The sequence below is a fragment of the Corythoichthys intestinalis genome, chromosome 6 (genome assembly GCF_030265065.1).
Source record: "Corythoichthys intestinalis isolate RoL2023-P3 chromosome 6, ASM3026506v1, whole genome shotgun sequence".
Lineage (NCBI taxonomy): Eukaryota > Metazoa > Chordata > Actinopteri > Syngnathiformes > Syngnathidae > Corythoichthys > Corythoichthys intestinalis.
The window spans coordinates 3,163,003-3,189,317 of NC_080400.1; the positions used below are offsets into that span (position 1 = coordinate 3,163,003).

The window sequence follows — 26,315 nt, forward strand, 5'->3', positions numbered from 1 at the left end:
TATTTTCTAAATTCAAATAAAAAAGCTTATTTAGTATTTAAAAAACCATACATTTTAGTTGAAATCGTATTAAAATAAGAAAATAAAACCGTTAACAATGATTAACAGAGCCTCTTTCTGCTTAAAAACCCCTTTATTTGGAAAGCAAATCATCATTTGACCAGCTTCTGTGGGCCGAGTGTTTTATTTTGAAAGTGTCCAAAAATACTTCATGGCTTTATGTCAATTCGCGTGAGTACACTGCTCTCTGTAGGCCGTAATGTATAATACAGACTCTTGCGGTTACAAAAACAGTACTCCCATAGTCCGTTAGAGGGCAGTAAAATACACAAAATGGACAAAAGAATGAAAGAATCAGCAGATGAAGCCTCATCCTGCTCTCATGTTGGGCAAGCAGGCAAAGAACAAGGTAGACTGAGACCCCAACATATGGAAGGGAGGGTCTGCAGGGTGGTGCTAACTCCAAAATGTTTCATCAAACTGACCAAAAACAAAACTCTGGATTTCAAACAAAAGACTGGCTAAAAACAACTTGGTATGAAGTAGAAAATGGTAGCTTTGCAGGGATGGTGGGAATATCATGTTACTCTCTGTTGGGTTTTGAGGCATTCACTTCCTGTTGATATCGCGCCACTTCCTGTTGATTTTGGGGCATTTAAAGGACACTTCCTGTTCATATTGGGCCACCTCCCATTGATTCGGGGTCACTTCCTGATGGTTTTTGGGCATTTCGGAGTCACTTCCTGTTGACATTGGGTCACTTCCTGTTGACATTGCGCCAGTTCCTGTTGATTTTAAGGCATTTAAGGGTCACTTCCTCTTCATATTGGTTCATTTCTTATTGATATGTGGTCATTTCAGGGTCACTTCCTGTTCATATTGGGTCATTACCCATTGATTTTGGGGCATTTCGGGGTCACGTTCTGTTAATTTGTGGGTATTTCATGGTCAGGTTGATAATGGGTCACTTCCTGTTGATATGGGATCATTTTGGGGGTCACGTCCTATTGATTTTGGGGTATTTTGGTGTCACTTCCAGTTCATACTGGTTTATTTCCAATTGGTATGGGGGCATTTCACTTCCTGTAGTTATCGGGTCACTTCCTGTTGATCTGGGATCATTTTTGGTGGCACTACCTGTTGATCTGTGGTCATTTTTAGGTCACTTCCTGTTTATTTTTGGGCATTTCATAGTCACTTCCTGTCAATTGTAGGCATTTGGGGATCACTTCCTGTTGATATCGCAACACTTCCTGTTGATTTTGGGGTCACTTTCTGTTGATCTGGGGTCATTTTTAGGGTCACTTCCTGTTGGTTTTTGGGGCATTTCAGGGTCACTTCCTGTTAATATTAGGTCACTTCCTGTTAGTTTGTGGGTATTTCATGGTCCGGTTTATAACGGGTCACTTCCTGTTGATACGGGATCATTTGAAGGGTTGCTTCCTATTGATTTTTGGGCAATTCTGGGTCACAGCCTGTTGATTTTTTTAAAGGTATTTTTAGGCATTTCGAGGTCACTTCCTGTTGATCTGGGAACATTTTTGGTGGCACTACCAGTTGATCTGGGGTCATTTTTAGAGTCACTTCCTGTTAACATTAGGTCACTTCCTGTTAGAGTGTGGGTATTTTATGGTCCAGTTGGTAACGGGTCACTTCCTGTTGATATGGGATCATTTGAGGGGTTGCTTCCTATTGATTTTTGAGCAATTCTGGGTCACATCCTGTTGATTTTTATTAGGTATTTTTAGGCATCTGGGGGTCACTTCCTGTAGTTATCGGGTCAACTGTGTCCATTTTTAGGGTCACTTCCTGTTGATATCGCATCACTTCCTGTTGATTTTGGTGCATTACAGGGTCACTTCCTATTTTTGGGCGTTTTGGGGTCGCATCCTGTTGATTTTTTTTCAGGCATTTTAGGGTCACTTCCTGTTGATATCGCATCACTTCCTGTTGATTTTGGGGCATTTCGGGGTCACTTCCTGTTGATTTTTGGGGTCACCTCCTATTGACATTGGGTCACTTGCTGTTAATTTTATTGGGTATTTCATGGTCCGGTTAATAATGGGTCACTTTCTGTTCATATGGGATCATTTGAGGGGCCACTTCCTATTGATTGTTGGGCAATTCTTGGTCACATCCTCTTGCTTTGTAAGGTATTTTTGGGTCACTTCCTGTTGATATCGCATCAATTCCTGTTGATTTTGCGGCATTTCAGCCTGACTTCCTGTTGGTTTCTGGGCATTTCGTGGTCACTTCTTGTTGACATTGGGTCACCTCCTGTTGATCTGGGATATTTTGGGGGGTTAACTTCCTATTGATTTTTAAGCATTTCGAGGTCACTTCCTGTTGATTTTTTTTAGGCATTTTGGGGTCTCTTCCTGTTGATATCGCATCACTTCCTGTTGGTTTTGAGGCATTTCAGGGTGACTTCCTGTTGGTTTCTGGGCATTTCGTGGTCACTTCCTGTTGACATTGGGTCACTTCCTGTTGATCTGGGATAATTTGGGGGTTAACTTCCTATTGATTTTTAAGCATTTCGTGGTCACTTCCTGTTGATTTTTTTTTTTTTTTTTTTTTTTTTTGGCATTTTGGGGTCACTTCCTGTTGATTTTGGGGCATTTCAGGGTCACTTCCTGTTGATTTTTAAGGTGTTTTTGGGTCACTTCCTGATGACATTGAGTATTCAATGTTTCATGGTCCTGTTGATAACTGGTCACTTCCTGTTGCTCTGGGATCATTTCGGGGTCACTTCCTATTCATATTGGGTCACCTCCCATTGATTCAAGGTCATTTTTGGAGTCACTTCCTGTTTATTTTGGGGCATATCAGGGTCACTTCCTGTTAATTTGTGGGTATTTCATGGTCCTGTTGATAACGGGCCACTTCTTGTTGTTCTGGGAACATTTTGAGGGTCACTTCCTAATGATTTTTGGGCAATTTGGGGTCACTTCCTGTTCATATTGGGTCACTTACCATTGATTCAGGGGCATTTCGTGTCACTTCCTGTTAATTGTAGACATTTGGGGGTCGCTTCCTGTTGCTATCGCATCACTTCCTGTTGATTTGGGGGGATTTCAGGGTCACTTCCTGTTGGTTTTTGGGCATTTTGGGGTCACTTCCTATTGAAATTGGGTCACTTCCTGTTAATTTGTGGGTATTTCATGGTCCGGTTGATAGCAGGTCATTTCCTGTTGATCTGGTATCATTTTGAGGCTCACTTCCTATTGATTTTTGGGCAATTCAGGGTAATTCTCAATTGAAATCGCATCACTTCTTTTTGATTTTCGGGGGCACTTCCTGTTGTTATCAGGTCACTTCCTGTTGATTTGGGGTCATTTTTAGGGTCACTTCCTATTGATTTTTGGGCATTTCTGGGTCACTTCCTGTTGATATCGCATCACTTCCTGTTGATTTTGGGACATTTGGGGGTCATTTCCTGTTGTTATCAGGTCACTTCCTGTCTATTTGGGGTCATTTTTAGGGTCACTTCCTGTTGGTTTTTGGCCATTTTGGGGTCACTTCCTATTGACAGTGGGTCACTTCCTGTTAATTTGCAGGTATTTCATGGTCCAGTTGATAACGGGTCACTTCCTGTTGTTCTGGGATCATTTTGGGGGTGACTTCCTCTTGATTTTTGAGGCATTTCGGGGTCACTTTCTGTTGATGTTTTAGGCATTTTGAGGTCACTTCCGGTTGATTTTGGTGTATTTAGGGTTACTACCAGTTTCTATTGATATGAGGGATTTCAGGTTCACTTCCATTTCATTTTGGGGCATTTCAGGGTCACTTCCTAATCATATTAGGTCACTTCCTATTGATGAATGGGTTGTCAGGGTCACTTCCTGTTGTTATCTGTTCAGTTCTAGTTGATCTGTGGTCATTTTTTAATGTCACTTCCTGTTAATGTTTGGGCATTTTGAGGTCATTTCCTGTTGATATTTAAGGCATTTCGAGGTCACCTCCTATTCATATTGGTTTGCTTTCTATTGATATGGTTTCTGGGTCACTTCCTGCTATTGGCTCACATCCTATTGATCTGGGCTCAGTTTGGGGGTAACTTCCTGTTGTTTTTTTGGGACATTTCAGTGGCACTTCCTATTGATTTTGGGCCATTTAGGGGTCACTTACTGTTGAATTGGGCCACTTCCTCTTGATCTCGGGCCAGTTTTGGAGTCGGTTTTATATGCAATGCGTTGGTCGCCCCCTAGTGGCTCTTAGGGGGAATTCATGTGATTTAATTATGAATGATTCCACAACCATATCTGTTTGCTTTTGGTATCGTATTTTTGGCTGTATGCCGTGGGAACCTTAATCCTGATGCCTTCAAGAGAGCACACTGCTACTGCCGCTAGCCTGGGCTTTTAGCCTAGCGGTTACCGTGCCCTCCTGTGGCGCTGGGTTGGAGTCCTGACCTGGTCAAGGGGGACGAATTGGGATCGCCGGCACTAAGGTTCTTTTAAATTTGTGCCCAACTCAAACCATGACAATGTTCCCTTAGCTCTTAGTGTCCTTTTCTCACTTCCTATTGCCCTGTCACATTTCCTCTCACCTAATCTTCCGTTTGTTTCCTGTTCCGTCCCTTACTCATCATACATCCCCTTATTCCTTCTATTTTGCATCACTTCCTCCCATGGTGTCTTTGCTTGTTCCTCAGTTCTTCTCCTCCATCTCACTGAGCTTAGTCAAACTCCTCGGTTCCTCAGGCGTATCCTCAGCTTCATCCCTTGTTCCCTCACTTCCCGCGATTCTGAGATGTTCCCCGGTTCTAAATATTGCTGAGACTGGGCGCGGCAGTGATGGAGATGCTTCTGTCCCCTCCTGAGATCTGCCCGAGCAGAGACTCTCTGAACTTCTGGCACATGAGGAAATAGATGACGGGATCCAGGCAGACGTTGACTGAGGACAGGAAGAGCGTAGCCTCCTTGGCCTGGAAGAGAAGGAAGCGCGACTCCCGGCCGAATCCGGACTCCGGCATCTGACTGAGGGTGTAGGGCACGCGGCAGACGTGGTACGGCACGAAGCAGATAAAGAACACGGCCAGGATGCAGAAGATGCTGCGGTTGGACTTGCGCCGGACATCGGCACCGTCGCGCCGGACGCGGCGGTAGGAGCGGTAGATTTGGCGGGTGATGGACCAGTAACAGAAGGCCAGAACCAGCAGGGTAAGCCAGAACAAGCCTACGCTGAAGAACGTGGACGCCCGGTGCCACTGCACACCAAGCGGAGTCTTCAGCCGCATGCAGTGGCGAGATGATTCCTCGTCGGCCGGTCGGCTGGTCAGCACCGCGTTGGGGAGTGCGCACAGGATCAGGAGGCTCCAGGCCAGCGTGGCCAGAACCCGGGCCGGGCCCACGTTTTGCAGGAAGTGAGCCCGGCCGGAACCGGTGTGCTGGACGATCTTCACGTAGCGCTCCAGACTGATGAGGCCCATCAGAAGGATCCCCACGTACATGGAGGTGTAGAATAGCACCGAGGTGTAGCGGCACGTGAGCGCCCGGAGACGCCAGCCGCCCAGGCCCAGCTCCACCGCCACCCGGAAGGGGAATGTGGCCAGCATCAGGAGATCGGCCACCGCCATGTTCTTCAGGTAGACCACCAGCGCCGAGTCGCTGGGCACCCGGAAGAAGATCCAGGCGGCCGCGCCGTTGAGCGGCAAGCCCGCCGCGCAGATGACAAAGTAGAGCCAAGGGAGCACCCGATGCGTGAAGACGCTGCTCACGTCTGATTGGTTGCTGGGAAAATGGGTGGAGTTCAAAGGATCCATCCCTGAGAAGAAGACAGTGATGACAATGCTGGCGTAGAAGGCGATGGATACCCGACTTGGACATCCATCGCCGTCAATCTTCATCTTTGTCGCAACATCATCTCTAATACATAGTGTTTAATAGAGCACGTACATAGGCGGAAGAAACGTGTCATCTGTATATTAAAGCTTTATCGGGACTTCTACTACTCAATGTTACTGTCAATGTTTACTTCTCTACCACACTGCCCCCTAGTGGCAAAATGAACTTCATTCAACTTTTATTTCATAGATTCAATTCATTTCCACGTCATTCAACTCTTTCAAAATTTGACATCATTTAACGGGCTTCCACATTCATCCACATCATTCCATGTTAATCCACATTATTCCACATGCTTCTACAACGATCCACTTAACTGAACTTTATTCCCCAGAATTCCACATTAAACCCTCATCATTTAACTTTATTCCACGTTTCCACATCACTCAGCAGCAATTGCCAGAATTCCACATCATACCACTTTATTCCACAGAATTTCACATGCTACCACATTCATCCACTTCAATTTTATTCCCCAGAATTCCACATGCGTCCACATCATTGAACTTTATTCCAAATTATTTCACACCGGTCTACCACATCATTCAACTTTTTTCTAGATAATGCCACATCATTCCACATGCTTCCTCATCATTCAACCGTATTCCACATCATTCCACGTGCTCCCACATCATTTAACAGTATTTGCCAGAATTCCACATCATTCCATTTTAATCTACATCATTCCGATTTCTTCGACAACAATCCAATTCATTTAACTTTATTCCCCAGAGTTCCACATTAAACCCTCATCATTTAACTTAATTGCAAATAATTCAACATCATTCCACATGTGTCCACATCATTGAACTTTATTCCAAATTATTTCACACCGCTTTACCACATCATTCAACTCTTTCCAGATAATTCCACATCATTCCACATGCTTCCTTATCATTCAACCGTATTCCAGAGTATTCCACATCATTCCACATGCTTCCACATCATTCAACGGTATTTGCCAGAATTCCACATCATTCCATTTTAATCTACATCATTCCGATTTCTTCGACAACAACCCAATTCATTGAACTTTATTCCCCAGAGTTCCACATTAAACCCTCATCATTTAACTTAATTGCAAATAATTCAACATCATTCCACATGTGTCCACATCATTGAACTTTATTCCAAATTATTTCACACCGCTTTACCACATCATTCAACTCTTTCCAGATAATTCCACATCATTCCACATGCTTCCTCATCATCCAACCGTATTCCAGAGTATTCCACATCATTCCACATGCTTCCATATCATTCAACGGTATTTGCCAGAATTCCTCATCATTCATAATCTACATCATTCCGATTGCTTCTACAACAATCCAATTCATTGAACTTTATTCCCCAGAGTTCCACATTACATCCTTATCATTTAACTTAATTGCAGATAATTTCACATGCTTCCACATCATTCAACAATATTTTCCAGAATTCCACATCATTTAACTTCATTCCACAGAATTCCACACTCATCCACTTTATTTCATTTTATTCCACATAATTCCACATTAATCCACATCATTTAACTTCATTCCAAATAATTTTACACTGTTCTACATGTTTCCACATTATTCCACATGCTTCCACGTAGATCCACATCATTTAACTGCATTTGCCAGAATTCCACAATAATCTATATTAATCCAACTCATTCAACCGTATTCCAGAGTATTCCACATCATTCCAACTGCTTCCACATCATTCAGGGGTATTTGCCTGAATTCCACATCATTCCATTTTAATCTACATCATTCCGATTGCTTCTACAACAATCCAATGTATTGAACTTTATTCCCCAGAGTTCCACATTAAACCCTCATCATTTAACTTAATTGCGAATAATTCAAAATCATTCCACATGCGTCCACATCATTCAACAGCATTTGCCAGAATTCCACATCCTTCAACTTTTTTCCACAGAATTCCACACTCATCCACATCATTCAACTTTATTCCAGATAATTTCACACCGTTCTACATGTTTCCACATGCGTCCACATCATTCAACCGTATTTGCCAGAATTCCACAACATTCCATGTTCATCCACATCATTCGATTTTATTCCAGATAATGCCACATGCTTTCATATAATTCAACCGTATTTGCCAGAATCCCGCATCATTCCATTTTAATCCACATCATTCCACATGCTTCTACAACAATCCACTTAATTTAAATTTACTCCCCAGAATTCCACATTAAACCTCGTCATTTAACTTTATTTCAGCTAATTCCACATCATTACTCATGCTTCCACATCATTTGCCTTTTGTGCCATCTTTTGAAGCCTGGGACCGTGTGCTTTGGTCAGATTAGACCAAGATTTAGCTTTTTGGCAGTTGAAGCCCCAGTTGAAGCCTGGGACCGTGTGCTTTGGTCAGGTGAGACCAATATTGAGGTTTTTGGCAACAAACACTCTAAGTGGGTCTGGTGTGCCATGAAAGATGCGCTGAAAAGCACCTCATACCCACTGCGAAGTATGGGGGTGGGTCAGTTATCCTGTGGGGCTGTTTTGCTTCCCAAGGCCCTGGGAACCTTGTTAAGGTGCATGGCACCATGAATGCTTTGAAATACCAGGACATTTGCTGTTGCCCGAAAGCTGAAGATGGGTCGTCACTGGGTCTTTCAGCAAGACAATGACCCTAAACATATGGCCAAATCTACACAGAAATGGTTCACCAGACACAAAATCAAGCTTCTCCCATGGCCATCTCAGTCCCTAGACCTTGTTTTGTTGGCAAAAGGGGGTTGTACAAAGTATTAACACCAGGGGTGCTAATAATTGTGACACACATTATTTGATGTCAAATAATTATTTCTTTATGTGGGATTTTTTCCCCACTGAATAAATGCACTTGTATTGAAGGTTTTTTCCATTAAGGTCCCATATTATTTGAATGGGAAAAAAAATTATTAGAAGCTAAAAAACACATCTTAACCAGGGGTGCCAATAATTATGGAGGGCACTGTATACATACGCAGTATATTGAATGTCTATGCATTGAACTTGATGGGAACGTCGCCCCTACCAACATGGCCGCCCTGAAGCCATGTTGGTAGGGGCGATGAATCGTCTTTTAATGCATCTGCCGTCAATTGTAATAGACAGTATAGACAGGAAGCAAATGAACGAACATTCATTCTTGGACACTCTCCCGCTTTAAATAGATTGGACATCTATCGACGTCAATGCAAGCCAAGGAGTTAAGCGGTGTTTAAAAAAAACTGCAAAAGCATAGAAGTTGACATTCCGACTCTAGCAAACAAAATTCCCCGTTAACTTGCCAAGTGTTCATTTGTGAAGTGTCTGTTGCGCACGCTTGTGATTGATGGCCGGCCAACACATACTTCCTTCTTCCGCCGACCGCACGGGTGGACAAACACCGCGGTGGAACACCTCGTCGGCGACACTTGAACGCGTGATAAATGGCAGCCATTAGCCCATGTTTTCTTGTTGTTATTTTGGAGCTCCCCATTTGACGTGAAGCAGCCGGACACTTAAAATACTTTCTAATTCCATCTTTCCCATCAGCATTTTTTTATCCGTCGTCGTGACCCAGTAAGGACAGCGGTCTAGTCAAAGCAGACGTCTGAAAACGGAAGCCACGGAAGCATAATTCAGTTCAGATTCCCACAGAGGTCGTCACATTCACAGCGATACACGTTGAATCCATTTGGACAGAGAGGGGCATGCGGCGAATGATAAATGTTGAAATCTTGTACATTTTGCGTTAACATCTGCTAATTTTACAGCCTTTCCGGGTCACTTCCTGTTAATTAGTGACTTCCTGTTGATTTTGAGGCATTTCCAGGTCACTTTTTGTTGGTTTTGGGGACAATTTCTGATGATATTAGGGCATTTCCCAGGACATTTCCTGTTAATTTTATGGCATTTCCAGGTCACTTCCTGTTGATTATGGGACATTTCTGGGTCACTTCCTGTTCATTGGTCACTTTCTGTTGATTATGGGACATTTCCAGGTCACTTCCTGTTGATTTCGGATCACTTTGAGTTGATTTTAGTTGATTCCCATGTCATTTCTTTTACATTTTGGGTCACTTCTTGCTGATTTCATGGCTTTTCCAGGTCGCTTCCTATTCATTGACACATCCTGTTGATTTTGGGGCATTTCCGGGTCACTTCCTGTTCATTATGGGACATTTCCAGGTCACTTCCTGTTGATTTCGGATAACTTTGAGTAGGTTTTAGTTGATTGCCATGTCATTTCTTGTACGTTTTGGGTCACTTCCTGTTGATTTTATGGCATTTCCGAGCTACTTCCTCTTCACAGGGGATTTCCCATCAGGGCTGGCCCAGGCCATTTGGGGGCCCTAGGCGAAATAATGCAAAGGGGCCCATATTTTTGGCCCACCATTTCATCACATTCTACTGTGAAACCCATACATGCAATCCAAGGCAGACATCCATATTTTGTATATTAATCAAATTTTGTTGCACTGCATACTTCAAACTTCTCACCCCAAATGATTGTCAGTACTGACAGTAAATCGCACCAAACCTTTTTCTAAAAGACAAAAGAAAGAAGTTAAGGAAGCTCTTTTATTTTTTTAAGCTTGTAATCAAGTATCAAAACTCACAAAAGTCAAATAAAGCAAACTGTAGTAAACAAAATAGAACATAAATTAAACAATTGCCAGATTAGGGGGCCCCCTAGTGGTCAGGGGCCCTAAGCAGCTGCGTAGTCTGCGTATAGGCTGAGCCGGCCCTGCTTCCCATTGATTTCATGGCATTTCCGAGTCACTTCCTGTTGATTTCTTATCAATTTTTATTGATTTTGGGGCACTTTTGGATGATTTTGGGCGATTCCGCCGGTCACTTCTTTTACATTTTGGGTCACTTCTTGCTGATTTCACGGCTTTTCCGGGTCGCTTCCTATTCATTGATCACTTCCTGTTGATTTTAGGGCATTTCCGGGTCACTTCCTGTTCATTGGTCACTTCCTTTTGATTATGGGACATTTCCAGATCAGTTCCTGTTGATTTCGGATAACTTTGAGTAGATTTTAGTTGAGTCCCATGTCATTTCTTGTACGTTTTGGGTCACTTGCTTTTAATTGTATGGCATGTCCAGGTCACTTCCTGTTCTGTGGTCACTTCCTGTTGATTATGGGACATTTCCAGGTCACTTCCTGTTGATTTCGGATCACTGAGTTTATTTTGGTTGATTCCCATGTAATTTCTTGTTCGTTTTGGGTCACTTCCTTTTAATTTTATGGCATTTCCAGGGCACTTCCTGTTAATTATGGGACATTTCTGTGTCACTTCCTGTTCATTGGTCACTTCCTGTTGATTACGGGACATTTCCGGTTCACTTCCTGTTCATTGGTGACTTCCTGTTGATTTTGGGGCATTTCCAGGTCACTTGTTGTTGGTTTTGGGGCAATTTCTGATGATTTTAGGGCATTTCTCAGGACACTTCCTGTTGATTTTATGGCATTTCCAGGTCACTTCCTGTTGATTATGGGACATTTCCGGGTCACTTCCTGTTGATTATGGGACATTTCCAGGTCACTTCCTGTTGATTTCGGATCACTGAGTTTATTTTGGTTGATTCCCATGTAATTTCTTGTTCGTTTTGGGTCACTTCCTTTTAATTTTATGGCATTTCCAGGGCACTTCCTGTTAATTATGGGACATTTCTGTGTCACTTCCTGTTCATTGGTCACTTCCTGTTGATTACGGGACATTTCCGGTTCACTTCCTGTTTCACTTCCCATTGGTGACTTCCTGTTGATTTTGGGGCATTTCCAGGTCACTTATTGTTGGTTTTGGGGCAATTTCTGTTGATTTTAGGGCATTTCCAGGTCACTTCCTGTTGATTATGGGACATTTCCGGGTCACTTCCTGTTGATTTCGGATAACTTTGAATAGATTTTAGTTGATTCCCATATCATTTCTTGTACGTTTTGGGTCACTTCCTGTTAATTATGGGACATGTCTGGGTCACTTCCTGTTCACTGGTCACTTCCTGTTGATTTCGGATAACTTTGAGTTGATTTTAGTTGATTCCCATGTCATTTCCTGTACGTTTTGGGTCACTTCCTGTTGATTTTATGGCATTTCAAGGTCACTTCCTGTTGATTACGGGACATTTCTGGGTCACTTTCTGTTCATTGGTCACTTCCTGTTGATTATGGGACATTTCCGGGTCGCTTCCTGTTGATTTCGGATAACTTTGAGTAGATTTTAGTTGATTCCCATATCATTTATTGTACGTTTTGGGTCACTTCCTTTTGATTTTATGGCACTTCCAGGTAACTTTCTGTTAATTATGGGACATTTCCGGGTCACTTCCTGTCGATTTCAGATCACTTTAAGTTGATTATGGTTGATTCCCATGTCATTTCCTGTACGTTTTGGGTCACTTCCTGTTGATTTTATGGCATTTCCGAGCTACTTCCTCTTACCAGGGGACTCCCCATTGATTTCATGGCATTCACGAGTCACTTCCTGTTGATTTCTTATTTGGGGCAGTTTTTGATGATTTTTGGCGATTCCGCAGGTCACTTCTTTTACATTTTGGGTCACTTCTTGCTGATTTCACGGCTTTTCCGGGTCGCTTCCTATTCATTGATCATTTCCTGTTGATGTTAGGGCAATTCCGTGTCACTTCCTGTTCATTGGTCACTTCCTGTTGGTTATGGGACATTTCCAGGTCACTTCCAGTTGATTTTGGATAACTTTGAGTAGATTTTAGTTGAGTCCCATCTCATTTCATGTACGGTTTGGGTCACTTTCTGTTGATTTTATGGCATTTCCGAGCTACTTCCTCTTCACAGGGGACTTCCCATTGATTTCATGGCATTTCCAAGTCACTTCCTGTTGATTTCTTATCAATTTTTATTGATTTTGGAGCACTTTTTGATGATTTTGGGCGATACCCCAGGTCACTTCTTTTACATTGTGTGTCACTTCTTGCTGATATCACGGCTTTTCCGGGTTGCTTCCTATTCATTGATCACTTCTTGTTGATTTTAGGGCATTTCTGGGTCACTTCCTGGTCATTGTCACTTCCTTTTGATTATGGGACATTTCCAGATCAGTCCCTGTTGATTTCGGATAACTTTGAGTAGATTTTAGTTGCGTCCCATCTCATTTCATGTACGGTTTGGGTCACTTCTTATTGATTTTATGGCATTTCCGAGTCACTTCCTGTTGATTATGGGACATTTCTGGGTCACTTCCTGTTCATTGGTCACTTCCTGGTGATTATGGGACATTTCCAGGTCACTTCCTGTTGATTTCGGATCACTTTTGAGTTGATTTTGGTTGATTCCCATATCATTTCTTGTACGTTTTGGGTCTCTTCCTTTTGATATTATGGCACTTCGAGGTCACTTCCTGTTAATTATGAGACATTTCTAGGTCCCTTCCTGTTCATTGGTCACTTTCTGTTGACTTTGGGACATTCCCAGGACACTTCTTGTACATTTTGGTCACCTCCCGTCAATTTCCACGCATTTCCGAGCCAGTCCTGTTGATTTCAGATTCCTTTAATTTATTTTGGGGCTCTTTTTGATGATTTTGTGGTATTCCCAGGTCACTTCTTGTACATTTTGGGTCACTTCCTATTGATTTTATGGCATTTATGGGTCTCTTTCTGTTGCTTTCAAGCACTTTTTGTTGATTTTTTTGGGGCATTTCCTGATCACTTCTTGTACATTTTGGGTCACTTCCTATTGTTTTTATGGCATTTCCGAATCACTTCCTGTTCATTTGTCACTTTCTGTTAATTTTGGGGCATTCCCAGGACACTACATTTTGCTCACTTCTTCGTGATTTTAGTGCATTTTCAGGTCGCTTGGATTTTAGGGCATTCCTGTGTTGATTTTGGATCACTTTTTGATGATTTTGGGCAATTCCCCAGGTCACTTCCTTTACATTTTCGGTCACTTCTTACTGATTTAATGGCATTTCCGGGTCGCTTCCTGTTCACTGGTCACTTCCTGTTGATTTTAGGGCTCTCCCGGGTCACTTCCTGTTGATCTCAAATCACTTTGTGTTGATTTTGGGGGATTCCCCAGGTCACTTCTTTTATATTTTGGGTCACTTTTTGCTGATTTTACTGCATTTCCGGGTCGCTTCCTGTTCATTGGTCACTTCCCATTGACTTCATAGCATTTCTGAGCCACTTCCTGCCCGTTAGTCACTATTTGTTGATTTTGGGCCATTTCCGGGCTACTTCCTGTCGATTTCGGATCACTTTAGTTAGTTTTCTTGTACATTTTGGGTCACTTCCTGTTGTTTATGGCACTTCATGATCACTTCCTAATAATTTCGTATTACTTTTTGTTGATTTTGGGGCATTCACTGGTCACTTCTTGTATATTTTGGATTTTATGGCATTTCCGGGTTGCTTCCTACTAACTAGTCACGTCCCATTGATTTTATTGCATTTCCGAGCCACTTCCTCTTCAGAGGTGGCTTCCAATTGATTTCATGGCGTTCCTAAGCCCCTTCCTGTTTATTTCAGATCACATTTTATTGATTTGGGGGATCTTTTTGACGATTTATGGGGATTCCTAGGTTACTTCTTGTACATTTTGGGTCACTTCATATTGATTTTGTGGCATTTCCGCATTGCTTTCTATTCATTGGTCACTTCCTGTTGATTTTGGGGGCATTTCAGATTGCTTCCCGTTGATTTTGGATCACTTTTTGTTGATTGTTGAGGTAATTATCGAGGTTTGATTAAGTATTTGCTTGATTGATTGATTGAATATTTGCTTGTGCTCATATGTACCATAAATAATACATATTGCCATATTTTTCTTATTAATATAACCAGTAAATGATCATTGCTTGCTATACCAGGTTGTAGTATAATGCTTAAGTGTTACAAAGAGTAAAAGAGGGTCGGAATGACAACTGCCTTGCTTCATGGCCGCATCATTGCGTAACTAAACCTTCTGAGACATCTTCAGCACCTGGTGTCTGGACTTAAGTCTAGACCTTCGAGGACAATTTTCCATCCGAGGACATCTTCCATGGCCGCAGCGTTGCACAACTGAAGTGTCTGGGTCATTTTGACTGTTTACATGATTGTTTACATGAGCCTTTGCTTACACACGTGTACTCACTTAGTTCCACCTACATGCACACACATATCCAATAAAAATCACATGGGTGTCTCCAGCTTGCTCTCCCCCTCCCTCAGGGCGGCACCCATTTTGTATTAGGACAAACCCCTAAATAAATGTACCAAGGAGGATTTTTTTCTTTAGATCAATTTTGGTGACCGTCACTAGTCACTCTTTTGCTCTCCTTGGCCAAGAAAACTGAATGTCTTCTCTCCTTATTTCTGGGTAATTTTACAAATGTCTACCTAAGGATCTATTTTTGGTATTTTTGAACTTGACATTGATTTTGGGGGATTCCCAGGTCACTTCTTGTACACTTTGGTTCACTTATTGCTACGTTTATGGGATTTCTGAGCCACTTCCTGCTCATTGGTCACTTACTGTTGATTTTAGGGCATTTTTCGGTCACTTCCCGTTGATTTTGGGGCATTTCCGTGTCACTTCCTGTTGTTTTCTGATCACTTTTTATTGATTTAGGGGCACTTTTTGATGATTTTGGGGTATTCCCAGGTCTCTACTTGTACATTTTGGGTTGCTTCCTGTTCATTTGTCACTTTTGTTTGATTTTGGGGCATTCCCTGGTAACGCTTTGTACGTTATTTTCACCTAAGTTGCCAAAAAAGGCTATACTAGTCCCACCAATGAAACAATAATCACATGACTCTTTTATACCAATTAGATGTAACAATACAGTCACATGCACAACAGGTTACAGTTGGAAGCCCTATGATCACGCCGGCCTTTTCAATCACGTGGCGTCTCTAAAGCGCCGTAAGAAAATGAGCCATTCACATAGAGTACTGCTGAAATATTACTGAAAAGCTCAGATTTCAACTTCTATTTTGCCAGTTTTTACCATGGTAGGAAATACTGTATGATTTCTCCACTAGAGGGCACTCGTGCTCTTTGTACGGTAATGTTTCATTTTTGTCGATTTTTCTCGTCAGAATTTGATGACTTCTGTGTCCTTTTTTGGCCTAAAATGGTCACGTAATAGGTTATACAGCAGTACAGTATAACAATAACAGTTCGTATACTGTAGATGGTGCTGTGCTGAGGAAAAAAAAACATTCTTTGAAAAAAAAAAAACTGACATTTGAAGCAGTTACTCTCAATATAAGTCTTTACTTGAGTATTCTTTACACCGAATCCTTTTCTACTTCTATTTGATTGTTTTTCAGATGAGTACGTTTACTTTTGTAATATTATTTTGAAGTAACTCTACTGCAGCCTCTCACTCTGCCCACCTCTGAATATGTTTGCATGAGTCTGATGATACTACATCAACTCTTAGCCGGAGAAGCGATAACAAATTTTAGAGCACACCAAGGAGTCTACTGACCTCACAAACGCAAGACGACTCTAGACGGTTGTCTCTCCTTTGCTTTTGCCTCGTCTTCACATTTCTGTCATTTTCACATTGTGTCTCGTCCTTTTTGCTTCGGGGGCGTCCCATGTCCCGCCCACTCTCGCCTGAGCCACGCCAGAGTCCATATATATTCCACATATCAATCTGCGAAAGAGCCAATGGAGAGCTGTTTCATGGGATCAGGGGCGTGTGGTGAGTGAGGCACTGACTTCCAGTCAGATTTACAAACATTATTGGTCATTTCGGTCATTATTTTTTACCACCAAAAGAAAAAAAAAATCCTCAATTCCCCCAAAATAAGTGACAACAACATAAGTGACCAGAAATGCCATAAAATTAACCGGAAGCGACCCAAAATGTACAAGGAGAGAACTGGGAATACCACCAAATCATCAGAAAGTGACCCAAAATCAACAGGAAATGACCCGGAAATTCCCCAAAATCAACAGGAAGTGACCAATGAACAGGAAGCGACCCTGAAATGCCCTAAAATCAGCAAGAAGTGACCCTAAATGTACAAGAAGTGACCTGTGAATCCGCCAAGATTAACAAAAAGTAATCCGACATCAACGGGGAGTGGCACGGAAATGCCCCAGAATCAACAGGAAGTGAAAAATGAACACAAAGTGACCCAAAAAGTACAAGAAGTGACCCGGAAATTCACCAAAATTAACAGGAAGTGACCTGGGAATCCACCAAAATTAACAAAAAGGTAAAAACTGTGAAAAATTTTAAATACAATTTTTGATATTCCAAAAATAAACTCCAGTGTTTGTTATGATATTATATGTACAGTGGGGAGAACAAGTATTTGATACACTGCCAATGGGTCTTCCCATTGCAGTGTATCAAATACTTGTTCTCCCCACTGTATATATATTTTTTAGTTAATTTCATACATTTATTTTATAGACTTTTAGCGTTTCTTCATTGGTTGTTATTTTTATCCACTCCCCCCCCCCCCCCAAAAAAAAAAACGTCCTCGAATTCCCCCAAAACCAACAAAAACTGATCCAAAATGTAAAAGAAGCGATCTGGGAATGCCCCAATAACATCAGAAAGTGCCCCAAAATTTAACAAAAAGTGATCCAAAATCAACAAGGAGTGGCACGGAAATGCCCCAAAATAAACAGGAAGTGACCAATGAATACAAAGTGACCCAAAAAGTACAAGAAGTCACCCGAAAATTCCCCAGTATCAACAAGAAGTGACCTGGGAATCCCCTAAAATTAACAAAAAGGTAAAAACTGGAACTGTGAAAAATTGTAAATACAATTTTTGATATTCCAAAAATAAACCCCAGTGTTTGTTATGATATATATATATATATATTTTTTTTTTTAGTTAATTTCATACATTTATTTGATACACTTTTAGCATTTCTTCATTGGTGGTTGTTATTTTTGACCCCCACCCCCCCCACCCCAAAAATGTCCTCAAATTACCCCAAAACCAACAAAAACTGATCCAAAATGTAAAAGAAGCGATCTGGAAATGCCCCAATAACATCAGAAAGTGCCCAAAAATTTAACAAAAAGTGATCCAAAATCAACAGGAAGTGACCCGGAAATTCCCCAAAATCAACAGGAAGTGACCAATGAACAGGAAGCGACCCCGAAATGCCCTAAAATCAGCAAAAAGTGACCCTAAATGTACAAGAAGTGACCTGGGAATCTGCCAAAGTTAACAAAAAGTGATCCGAAATCAACAGGGAGTGGCACGGAAATGCCCCAAAATCAACAGCAAGTGAAAAATGAACACAAAGTGACCCAAAAAGTACAAGAAGTTACCTGGAAATTCACCAAAATCAACAGTAAGTGACCTGGGAATCCCCCAAAATTAACAAAAAGGTAAAAATCGTAACTATGAAAAATTGTAAATGCAATATTTGATTTTCCATAAATAAACCCCAGTGTTTGTTATGATATTATATATATATATATATATTTTTGGGTTAATTTCATACATTTCTTTTATACACTTTTAGCGTTTCTTCATTGGTGGTCGTTATTTTTTACCCCCCCCCCCCCCAAAAAAAAAAAAAAAACCTCCTCAAATTCCCCCAAAACCAACAAAAACTGATCCAAAATGTAAAAGAAGCGATCTGGGAATGCCCCAAAATCAACATGAAGTCAAAAAGGAACACAAAGTGACCCAAAAAGTACAAGAAGTGACCCGAAAATTCCCCAAAATCAACAGGAAGTGACCTGGGAAGCCCCCAAAATTAACAAAAAGGTAAAAACTGTAACTGTGAAAAATTGTCAATACAATTTTTGATATTCCAAAAATAAACCCCGGTGTTTGTTATGATATATACATATATATATATATATATATATATATTTATATATTAGGGCTTTCAAACGATTAAAATTTTTAATCGAGGTAATTACAGCTTAAAAATTAATTAATTGTAATTGATCGCAATTCAAACCATCTATAAAATATGCCATATTTTTCAGTAAATCATTGTTGGAATGGAAAGATAACACACACGACGGATATATACATTCAACATACGGTACATAAGTACTGTATTTGTTTATTATAACAATAAATCAACAAGATGGCATGAACATTATTAACATTCTCTTAAAGCGATCCATGGATAGAAAGACTTGTAGTTCTTAAAAGATAAATGTTAGTACAAGTTATAGAAATTATTAAACCCCTCTTAATGTTTTCGTTTTATTCAAATTTTTTTGGTAAATTTTCAATCAAAAAATAAACAAGTTGCTCACCATTGTTTATGTCAATAATTACACCATGCTTGCTCCTTGTGCTGAAACCTATAAAATCATTTGGGCTGAAGCGCCAGCAGAGGGCGCCAAACACCAAAAAACAAGTAACAAGCGGACATTATACTGCTGTCATTTTAATCTGTTTGAGCGGGGCATGTGCGTTAATTGCGTCAAATATTTTAACGTGATTAAATTAAAATTAATTACCGCCCGTCAACGCGATTATTTTTGACAGCCCTAATACAAATACAAGATATTAAGTGTGATGCTTCACGTACTTATTTCCCCCCCTTCTAGTATGCAATGACTGTTTGCATACTATCCTCATTAAAATATGAAAACCTACAAATGTTTGGGCGGTTTTAGTTATAGCAGACACTGTTTTTCATCTGTGTGATTTTGACAAAGATCAGCTCAAACTTGATGGTGATTTTATGCAGAAACGTGAGAAATTCACAAAAGGTTCAGATACTTTTTCATACCACTGTAGATATTAAAAAAATGATGCTAGATGCTAATCCCCAATGGATTTCTATGATGACATCGTAGCCAGTTTTATTATTTTATCTATAGAGTAGACAGGCAGATTGGTGTGCCAAGAGGCACAGGCCAGAATGCTGTGGTTAATAAATTATTTGTTATTTCTGTGTGGCCCGGTAGCAAATGTGACATGGATCCATACCGGTCCCCGGCTTTACGGTTAGCGACCCGTGTTTTAAACTTTTAAAAACATTAGCTAAATGTAAATTTGAAACAATTCTTTTACCTGACTACGGAGGAGATAAGGGGAAGTCCTCCAGACCAACTACCCACGCTGCCTTGCTGCGCAGGAGAATGGCAGGAAGAAGCGATCGGCGCAAGACACGAGCAGGAAGTGGAGCATCTCTGCTGAAACAACATCTCCGCACACAACACTGCTGGAAATCAAAATATACGTACACAATGTTTGTTTGCGTTCTATATTGTACACGTTTTTGTTGTTTCTGCACATGGAACTCATTGTCAAGAAAAAGTCAAGTCAAATTTATCCATCGTAATGCAAAAAGTTATTCAATGCCGAATTTATCACATTATGACATGAAAGCCAACAGTTTAGAACATGTTATCAAACTGTTTTTGGTGCATGTGGAAGAGTGGGACGCTTAAAGGGGTTAGCGTTTGTTAGCTAACATGTTTCATCATGAAAAGGTGGACAAAAAAAATGAAAATGGCGGCAAATTACTGCCAGAGAAAATTAGCGTCAGCGTGAAAAAAAATGTGTTTATAAAAATTAATGTGTATTCGTCAAAACATTTTGTGCACTCGCAAAAATAAAATTAAAATTGTGCAAGAAAAAAAAAAAAAAAACGCATTCACAAAATCATTTTTAGGGGAAAAAATATTTTCACAAAGACAAAAAAGTTTGAGGGAAAAAAAAACAATGGCATAAAAATTTTGTATTTTTAAAGTCAATGTGTGTTCATCAAAAATGTTTGTACACTTGCAAAAATTTGAGTTAAAAAAATGCAAAAAAATATATATATATATTCGCAAAATCAATTTTTAAGTTTAAAAAACATTTTCAAAAAGACGAAAAAAGGTTTGCCTCACCCCAAAAACTGTGTTGGCAAAAAAAAGTGGGGGAAAAAAACTAAATTGCTAAAAAAAAAAAAAAAAAATCGGATTTTTAAAGTCAATGTGTGTTCATCAAAATTTTTTGTGCGTCAAAATTTGTGTTCGCAAAAAAAAATAATGTGCAACAACAACAAAAAATCACATTCACAAAATCATTTTCCAAGCATAAAAAATATTTTCACAAAGACAAAAAAAAAGCATTAACCCAAAATAAATTGTGTTTACAAAAAATTTGTTTGGACAAAAAAAATCGAAATGGCGGCAAATTACCGTCAGAGAAAATTTGTGTTTGCATAAAAAAATGTGTTTTTAAAGTGTAACGAATGTTCGTCAAAGGATGTGGTGCACTCGCAAAAAAAAAATTGTGTTTAAAAAAATATATATATTCACAAAATCATTTTTCAAGCGTAAACATTTTCACAAAGACAAAAAGGGTTGCATCACCCCTAAAAAATGGTGTTTGCAACAGAAAAAGTGTTTGGGGGAAAAAAATCAAAATGGCTAAAAAGGTGTGTTTTACAAGTCAATGTGTGTTCGTCAAAACGTTAAGCACACTCGCAAAAATTTGTGTTTGCAAAAAATATTTCGTGGAATTAGAAAAAAAAAATGCAAAAAAAAAAAATCACATTTAGAGTCAAAAATATTTTCTCAAAGACAAAAAATGCTTTGCACTGGCCCAAAAAAAATTGGGTTCGCCAAGATTTTTTGCCTTTCAAAAAAATTTTGTTTGCAAAAAAAAAATAATAAAATGAAAGTAAAAATAAAAAAGTTTGGAAATAAAATTCAAACCCCCAAAATAATTTTGCAAAGGAAAAGAAAAAGAGCTATCTAGTATTGTTTTTTTAAACACATATACGTGACACGCTAGCTTACAAATTTTGTTTTTCATTAAACTACTACATGCTCAAACACACACACAAAAACATGTTCAAACACTGCAGTGCCCACGACTGTGCTTACACAGTATATACGCAGTGGGATAAGTACAAAATTAAACATTGTAAAAGCTCAAATTATTTTTAAAAACACAAGTTTTAGTGCTAACACACATTATCCCTGGCGGCGTACTCTTCCAACCTAGCCAAAATACTCCACTTCAAGTTTTCTCTCCCGCCAAAGTCTCCATCGCAATTCCGGAAGTAGCTGCAACAACACGACCGGAAGCCGACTCCCTCCGACAAAATATGGATTAAAAGTGTCGTTTTTTAGTTTGAACTGTCGTCGGCAGGTGACGGGACGATGTCTAACACGGCGAAGAGTGGGGACTTGATCCACTTGAACGTGGGCGGGAAGCGGTGAGGAGGAAATATTTATGGTGGCTAACAGCGGCTAGCATTTAGCGTCGTCGGTGGGACGCCTTCACGTCACAGCCAGCGTCCCATCACTTACATATTGTGCCTGACTCAAACTAGGGACCTTAAAATGTTTTGTCGCACAATCGGAGAAGCAAAACCAAGTCAGGCGAATATTTTGCAAAAGTTGTGGCTTCTCCAGAATGACTAAATTCCAGAAAATTGAGTTTAAACGCAGATTGGAGCGGTGCGAAATTCTAGCCGTGTTCTTTAATTCAATTGGCTTGCTAACTAGATCTACAGTACTGTAAAAATGAACTGTTATTTACATTGGCCACGCAGTAACTATGACATATTACCAGTTATAACATTGAAACGAAGGTTGGTACTTGCCCCCCCAAAAAATCTTTTCATTCATGCCAAAATTCCTCATAGAAAGTTATAGGCGAGGTGTGGAAGATTATTTGATAATTTTGTCACTAACGCCATTTAAGTCCAACTCAGATCTTTTACATCCATTCAAAAGCAGGGGTGAAAGTGGCTATACTTTCTTGCCGGAAGTCCCTGACAAAGATCGGCACGGAGCCCTTTTTTTTTTTGTTTGAAGGCGGGCTTAAACCTCCTAAAACCACCGAAATGCAACAACTGCTTTTGGCACAGTTATAAATATAACGCCCAACTAGAAATTGCAATTCCTAGAGAAATTACGATGGCATCTATCTGGTCACTTCCTGTTGATTTGGGGACATTTGGGGGACATCTCCTGTTGTTATCTATTTGGGGGACAGGTCCTGTTGATATCAGGTCACTTCCTGTTAATCTGGGGACATTTTGGGGTCACTTCCTGTTGATTTGGGGAAATTTTGGGGACACTTCCTGTTGATATCAGGTCACAGAATGTCAAGGAGCTGTAAAGGTAAATGGTCAAAATAGGGCTGCAGCTATCGAATATTTTAGTGATCGAGTATTCTACTGAAAATTCCTTTGATTAATTGAGTAATCGGATGAAATCTTGTTTTTTTTTTTTTTTTTTTAGGTAAAGAACAATTCTAAATATACATGAGAAAACATGACATTTCACTTAATGTTTAGACAATGATTGTCTTTATTTTAGATGTGCATTGTGGAAATCTGATGTGACTACAAAAAGAACAACAAATTCACTGCTTTCACTCAAAAAACTTAAGGTCTTATAGAAAAAAATAAATTCTTATTTCATACATAAAATTGTCATTACGCTTGATAACACACATAGGCCTGCAGCTATCGATTATTTTAGTAGTTGATTAATCGATTAACTAGTTAGTTTGAATAATCGAGTAATCGGATGAGGAACATAAAAAATTTAAAATACCTGACCTGAGCCTCAAACGGTGTAAAAATATAAATAAATGAGGATATATGTACAACAAATGAACAATTGGCTAACTTACATAGCAAGTCCGCTAGTTTAAATACTATAAAATGCCAACTTTTTTTTTTACAATGCTGTTAATAAATAGTTCAAACACTTATTCCCACAAAAAATGGCTAAATATACCTTTAAACTAAATTACGAATGCATTAAAAAAACATTAGCTCAAACAAAAACTTACCCCTATGTTGGTCTTAACAGGGAGCAGCTGGATTCAGCCATGTGAAATTGGCCAGACTAGAGGGCAGTGTATCCACCCAAATCAATAAAACTAAAGGCAAACACTTTCAAAACAAACCATTGCAATGCCACTTTGATTAAATGAATACTCGAGGCGGCAAAATTTAATTCGAATTATTATTATTTTTTTAATCAAATACTTGAGTTAATCGATTAATCGTTGCAGCGCTAGTCAAAAATTATAAGAACCTATGTTTTCTTGCCATTGAAAATGAATGGGAAATTTGGACGTACATGGCTGTCAATGGCATCCCATTAGAAATTAATGGGTGAGTTTTTGGTGAATTTTGGGGGTCAAAATTACGTCGGTCATCGTGAAGAATTTCGGTGACGGTAAATTTTCGGTTTACCGCCCTGCTCTAGTGGTCACTATTTTAATGGTTACATGCTAGCATAAATTAGAAATAAAATGGCTTTGTAATGATGCCAAAATCACTTTTTTATTTTAAAATTGGACCGTTTTGGCATTTCCTATGCAAGGCAAGCTCATAAGGCAAGAGAACGCAACATTCACCATGAGGATGTGTTTGTTTTCCAGGTTCAGCACTTCCCGCCAGACACTTACCTGGGTTCCAGACTCCTTTTTCTCCAGGTGGGCGATCAAAACAAACGGCAGGATACATTAACTCATTCACTCCCAGCACCATTAGAAAATAGCTTAGTTTGAGCAATTTTCCAATTTCTGATGAAAAAACAGAAATTGAGCTTTTTCCAAAAGCATACATTTCAAACATAACTTTGACTTAAACACAGCTATTTTTTACTTTAGTTACATCCCAAACATCTGAATAATGTTTTCCTTTTACAAAATAAGATAAACAACAAGACAAGTAGCGCTTTTGATAGCAAAGTAACAATTTATTTACACATAACTAACTGAAAGATGACGCTGTTCCGGCCATGACAGCCGGTTAAACTTTTCCCTCATCGCCGCCTGTCTCATAAAGATGAATTATTTGAGTCTCTGTGGGCTCTGCTCGCGAGCAGCACGGACTCAAAGGCATCGACCGCTGCACTAGTGGTCCCGGTCGTTTTGCTCGGTCGTCCGCCGCCTGGCATCCATTCGGTCATCTTCCGCCGGCGCCGCAGCCGTGCGGCTTGGCCGTTCGTTGCCGTTGAATCGGGTTGCAGGTCTTACCAAATGTTCTACTGCCCTCCAGTGGCCAGTTTTATTGCTTTAAAATGGATTTTCAGCTTTGTTCTTTGGCGCTAAATTGAAACAGAACCCAGAGATGTCTCTTTTGGAAAAAAAAAACGTAAAAGACATAAATACATCTTTGGGACACTGTTTTCCAAAATTTCCGGGTTCGCGGTGAGTCAGCAACCAGCACACTTTTGCTCAATAGACGATATTTATTGATCAGAAAATGAAGAATAAATGAGATTTATTGATTACAATCCCACAAAGGCAAGCAAAACACAAGTGGTAACGATGACGTTAGATCTAGTTTGACAATCCCAGAATCCCCGCGTTACCGTTACAGCACAACAAACGTTCCTTAACAATGAAAATCGCTTTCCGTTGACAAATGAGCGGGGAGCCAACGCTCCGGCAAAGGAACAAAACCAAGCGACCCGTACGTAATCATCTGGCAGACTTCAGGGGGGTTGGGGAATCCCCCGACTCTTATAGGCACATCTGATGCGGGTGGCCAGTCCTCGCCCCCACGAAAACGCACCACCCAAACTCGTGAGACCCCCCCCCCCCCCCCCCAAGGGTATGAGATTCCCCCCAGTTGAGGCGCCCAGCGGTTAAAGTAGAATGTTTATTTAAGTTATCTCGTGAGATTCCCTCCTAACTATGGAACTCAAGCGCGTACTATGGTGCAAAACAAGTTATCTCGTGAGACTCCCTCCTAACTATGGAACCCAAGCACGTAAAAAAAAAATAATATGGTCACAGAGGCAATCATACATCACAAAGGCATAATGTGCTAATGTTAAGGCATCACATAATATTTTCCCCCTTCATTCCGCCCTTTGACCCGGATTGAATTTATCATAAGGCATAATGTGCTAATTCACTTTGGGTCACATAATATTTTTCCCCATCAGACACTGAAACAATTAAAAATAGACTGTATTTATACGTTTTTGGGAGCGAATGAGTTAACTTGAATTAATCTACACGTTTGTGTATTTGGAATCATTTCTTTGTTTACACATAAGCAATCGAAAACATGTTTGAGGAAGTCAGTCACTTCCGGGTTAGCGAACATAGCAGCGTTCACTCGTGACAGTGCGTGGAAATATACACATAACATACCTACTTGATGGGAAATATTCAAATTAACATTGTATTTGTGTGTGTTTGCAGTCTTTTGAGTGGACGCATTTCCACCCTGAAGGATGAAACTGGAGCCGTAAGTCAATAATTCTTGGCTTTTGGACTAACTTTTGTCGAACTCATGTGTATTCGTGGGCCACTTTAATGGCAATTAGTTCTTTGGGGCCGGAGTATTTTTTTGGCGGGCCAAAAAATTAACTCACTGGCTGCCATTGACGTCAGTCGCACTGAAATCTTAACATGCGCAGCTAGTCGTTGCAGTTTAATTGAATTGGATGTTTATTGTTGTAAATAGAAGCCAAATCGGATCACTTCCTTGTAATTTTAATTAAATTCAATTTTATTTGTATAGCCCTATATCACAACAAGGTTGTCTCAGAGGGCTTTGCAGACTACATATGATA

General features: G+C 40.2%; 2 protein-coding genes across 3 annotated transcripts in view; one reads left to right on the top strand and one right to left on the bottom strand.

The window, feature by feature from the left end:
• The window catches only part of shkbp1 (SH3KBP1 binding protein 1), a 61,713-nt gene that overhangs the window by 6,212 nt on the left and 29,186 nt on the right, over positions 1-26,315 (top strand). The window contains exons 1-3 of one of the 2 annotated variants that reach the window (XM_057838718.1): positions 21,714-21,973; positions 24,163-24,216; positions 25,942-25,987. In XM_057838718.1, coding sequence (XP_057694701.1) covers positions 21,918-21,973; positions 24,163-24,216; positions 25,942-25,987 — 156 coding nt within the window. In that variant the 5' untranslated portion in view covers positions 21,714-21,917. Of the gene's footprint in view, positions 1-21,713; positions 21,974-24,162; positions 24,217-25,941; positions 25,988-26,315 lie in introns of those variants that run through there. The other variant, XM_057838719.1, reaches the window with a different exon arrangement.
• Positions 127-16,417, bottom strand: LOC130917384 (P2Y purinoceptor 14). Its single transcript, XM_057838724.1, has 2 exons — positions 16,297-16,417; positions 127-5,766 (listed from the first exon to the last, which is right to left on the bottom strand). The coding sequence occupies exon 2, from the start codon at positions 5,762-5,764 to the stop codon at positions 4,766-4,768; it is 999 nt and encodes a 332-aa protein (XP_057694707.1). The 5' UTR covers positions 5,765-5,766; positions 16,297-16,417; the 3' UTR covers positions 127-4,765.